Below are 4,228 nucleotides of genomic sequence, written 5' to 3' on the forward strand. Positions count from 1 at the left end.
TTGGATGCCTTGCTTCATGTATCAAACTTGCACTGGTCATCTATTTTACATACAGGAATATACATGTTTCAATGCTGTTCTCTCAAATCATCCCACCCTTATAGGAAAGGGGGGAAAAAATCTCCTTTTACAGCTGTTCTCAGTGAGAGGCAGATAAGCAGTTTGCATTTCACAAACAGCCAAGTCTTTTCTTTCAAACACACAAGCATGGGGGCACATACATATACTACTGTGATTTAAAAAAAACCCACATTATTGATAAAGTATACTTGTTTTAATCACAATATACATCTACATTCGGTCTAGAATATAAAAATAATTTTCTTACTGAAAAGATTTCTCTAATATTTCTTGGTCAATAAATAAACTATTATAACCCACTGTCAAATGAGCTCTAGAATTAAAGAAAGAAAATATGGGTATTTTCAACCTTTCAACCTAGAAATAAAAAATTTATTCCTTTTGGGGATATTTCTTTGTGATATCAGCTCCTAAGGTAGGTCTCAGCAGGTATATGCTATGAAACATAATAACATAATTAAAGGTAAATTAATTAAAGGATAATAAAAATGGAAAGTTTCTTGTTTTGATTTCATTTATACCCTGGCCTGCTCTACTTTCAAAGAACCCTTCAAAAGATCTAATTTCAGTCTTTATAGGACATATTTTATAGAGCTCTTGTGTTTGCTTTTTCAAAATATATTTATTTTTCATTGAAGGATAATTGCTTTACAATATTGTGTTGGTTTCTGCCATACATCAACATGAATCATCCCTTATGTTTATTTTTAAAGTTTCGGTTCAGTTCAGTCACTCAGCGATGTCCAACTGTTTGCGACCCCTTGGACAACAGCACACCAGGCCTCCCTGTCCATCACCAACTCCTGGAACTTGCTCAAACTCATGTCCACAGAGTCGGTGATGCCATGCATTTTAAAGTTTGGGGTTAATAAAAATGTTCTAAAAGGAACCGTGATAGTTGCACAACTCTAAATGCGGAGACCCATTTGATCATATGCTTCGAATGTGTGAATTGTATAGTATGTGAATTCTATCTTAATAAAATTGTTAAAAAAAAAAGGAGCCTCAAAGACATGCTTGCTGCTGCTGCTAAGTCGCTTTAGTCGTGTCCGACTCTGTGCGACCCCATAGACGGCAGCCCACCAGGCTCCCCCGTCCCTGGGATTCTCCAGGCAAGAACACTGGAGTGGGTTGCCATTTCCTTCTCCACAAAGGCATGCTTAGAATATTTTAAAGAAGGTTTAAACAAAGTTGAAACAGTGAGAACCATCGGATTCCTTCTCGGAAAACCCTGACTGAAGTCCTGGTTTCTTCACTTCCTGGCTTTGGGAGTTTGGTCAATAGGCAAATAATGTGCTTTACCTAACTACAGATTTCCTCATCTATAAAACGGGGATAAGTCTACTACAATACCCATTGGATCAGCTAAATAAGCTGTTGATGCTAAAGGACACACATGTGTATGGATGGATAAAAAGGTACCACTCTACCTCAGGCACTCAATAGAGATTTGTTGAATTACTGTATGCACATTGACTGAATAAGCACTGCCTGTGGTTTCTCCAGCATAAGAAGCAAGCTGAAATGTAGGCAATAGGTCGACACAACCACACTGGTCAGATTGTGGTCAGAGATATTTCATTGTTCACGTTTGAAAGTCAGGAGAATATGAAACCTTAACAAAAATGGTGTAGCTTAACCAAACTGAGAACCAGGCAAAGAGACCAACAACTTCTGGAGCTGTTAGCACTCTGGGCTATTTTTTTCAACTAAAATAACCGTCACTTGGGCTCCATCTTTTATATTGAGAGCGTCATTCATTATTTTCTCTGTCTGCTTGTCTCCAGTATTCACATAAGGGAAACGAACCTTATTTCTTGAAGAATTCCTCCATCTTAGATGTTGAACTGGGAATCTGAGAATCAAAAGCTAAATTCGGCAAGTTGCCCTTAAAACTATGATGGCTTTATTTTTAACATATAGCTAGGAAAAAAAAAATATTGATTCAAATGAAAAATAAATCTTTAAGCCTTACCTGATTTCAGAAATAAGAGAAGTAGGAACACCACCGCCTTATGTTCCATTTTGGGACTGGCCGGCAGCGTCCCGAGAACACTGTGTCCCAATCCCAAGATGTTATTGACTTACACGAGAGGAAACGCGCCCACAAACAAGATAATCACCCAGAGTTAATAATTTTCCCAGAGGCCCACTGCCGCTGTGCTCTGAGGGTTCAAACATTACCTGGACGGGAGGATCTTACAAAATGTTGACAGCGGAGTCTGCAATAGATGCTGGGAAGTGGTGGAGACTGCCCACCCCCACCCGGCTGCCCCAGGCTGCTCTGCCTCCCTGCACAACGCAGCCCCCAGCCCATCTTTGCCACTTACTCTTCTTTCCTTCCCTCTTCCTTCTTTCGCTTTATTTTGGGTAAAACAAAAATTACGACAATAGCTAACATGTGCTGAGAACTTTCCTATGCCAGACCTCCCACATAGTTTCATTCAAGCTTCAATACAGCAATACTGGGGCTTCCCTGGTGGCTCAGTAGTAGGGAGTTCACCTGTTACTGAGTTCAGGCTTGCTCTGCCAGCCGCACGACAGGCCAATGAATCAGAGAGATGAGGGGTTGAGCCAAGGAAGGACTTTAATCAGGGGGGCCTGGCTGACTGAGAAGATGGCAAGCCAGCACCTCAGAATAGCCGTCTCGTCAGGCCTGGTTGCCAGATCCATAAAAGATGGGTCCATAAATGATGGATCACCTCCAGAGAGGTGAGGAAGCAAGGTAGAAAGACTATTCAGTCCTTGCAAATGTCCCCTAGAATGGCAAGCCTCAAGCAGGAGAATGTGTTCATTTTACTTCCTTTGATTCAGTTCAGTCGCTCAGTCCTGTCTGACTCTTTGCGACCCCATGGACTGCAGCACGCCAGGCCTCCCTGTCCATCACCAACTCCTGGAGCTTGCTCAAACTCACGTCCATCGAGTCGGTGATGCCATCCAGCCATCTCATCCTCTCATCCCTTTCCTCTGTCTCTCAATTCCTTACAGTCCTTTGCAGGTGGGTGGCTCAGGTTATCTCCCTGAGGCAGGCCATTATGTATGCTTACAATAACAAAAAAGGTTACACACATTGGCAGGCATGTAACCAGAAAGGGTTAATTCCAAATTTACATTGGATCACAGAAGCAGATCCAATGTAAATTTGGAATTAACCCTTCCTGGTTACACGCCTGCCAATGCAGGAGACATGGGTTCGATCCCTGGTCCGGGAAGATCCCACACGCCACGGAGCAACTAAGCCCGTGTGCCACTACTGAGCCTGTGCTCCAGAGCCCGGGAGCTGTAACTACCGAAGTCCACGTGCCCTAGAGCCTGTGCTGCACACGAGAAGCCACGGCAACGAGACGCCCATGCACTGCCCCTGGAGAGTAGACCCCGCTTGCTGCAACTAGACAGAAACCTGCACAGCAACAGAGACCCGGCACAGCCAACAATAAACAAAAAAATTATATTAAAAACACAAGCGATATTACTATCATCCCCACTTACGGAGACAGGCTGAGCAAGTTTAACTTTCCAAGGTCACTTGGCTCACAAGGGATGAAGCCAATGGACACAGTCTACTGAAAGGCATAAATGTCCATTTCGTGCTTTTTTTCCTTCTGTGGATAGTGGTGGTATGCTTTTTGCCCCCTTTCAACTCTTGTTAGCTGCACGAATACATTTGGTTCTACAACTGTTATTGTCTGAATGAGGTTGCCCTCCATGTCCTTCTGACTACGGGTTCTTTGTCACCTTCGCAATACAGCAGCACTGTAAGAACACAGGCAAACACGAAGCAGAGGCTACTGGCCTCATTCCCTGCAGTGGACAAAGAAGAGGAAAGAGGCATGTGTTGCTGAGGTGTAGATGGTGTGGCTGGATGCAGGCCCCCCTTATGGCTCGGTCCCTCGGGGCTCAGCTTCACAGGCACAGGGCAGGCACAAAGAGAAGGACTCCCCTAGATTATATGTGGAAATCCCACACCGACTCTCTGGGAGGAATGCTGGACCAAGATGGTAAAGACAATTAACTCTCCATCAGTCATTTTCTATTTGAAAGAATGGCAAAAGCTGAGGGAAGAGATAAAGAAAAAGATCATCTCAGTACAGTATAGCAGGTCAAATAAATTCTGAGATGTCTATTATCATGGAGTTCAATTCATTCA

The 4,228-nt window shown here is 43.3% G+C and overlaps 1 protein-coding gene across 1 annotated transcript in view; it reads right to left on the reverse strand.

Annotated features, from left to right (window-relative positions):
• PLG (plasminogen) overlaps window positions 1-2,178 on the reverse strand; it is a 47,692-nt gene extending 45,514 nt beyond the window's left edge. The window contains exon 1 of the mRNA XM_010840900.1: window positions 2,057-2,178. Coding sequence (XP_010839202.1) covers window positions 2,057-2,105 — 49 coding nt within the window. The 5' untranslated portion in view covers window positions 2,106-2,178. The remainder of the gene's footprint in view (window positions 1-2,056) is intronic.
• Between the last annotated feature and the right edge of the window lie 2,050 nt (window positions 2,179-4,228).

Source organism: Bison bison, unplaced genomic scaffold (assembly GCF_000754665.1).
Source record: "Bison bison bison isolate TAMUID 2011002044 unplaced genomic scaffold, Bison_UMD1.0 scf7180017864148, whole genome shotgun sequence".
In the NCBI taxonomy this organism is placed as follows: Eukaryota; Metazoa; Chordata; class Mammalia; order Artiodactyla; family Bovidae; genus Bison; species Bison bison.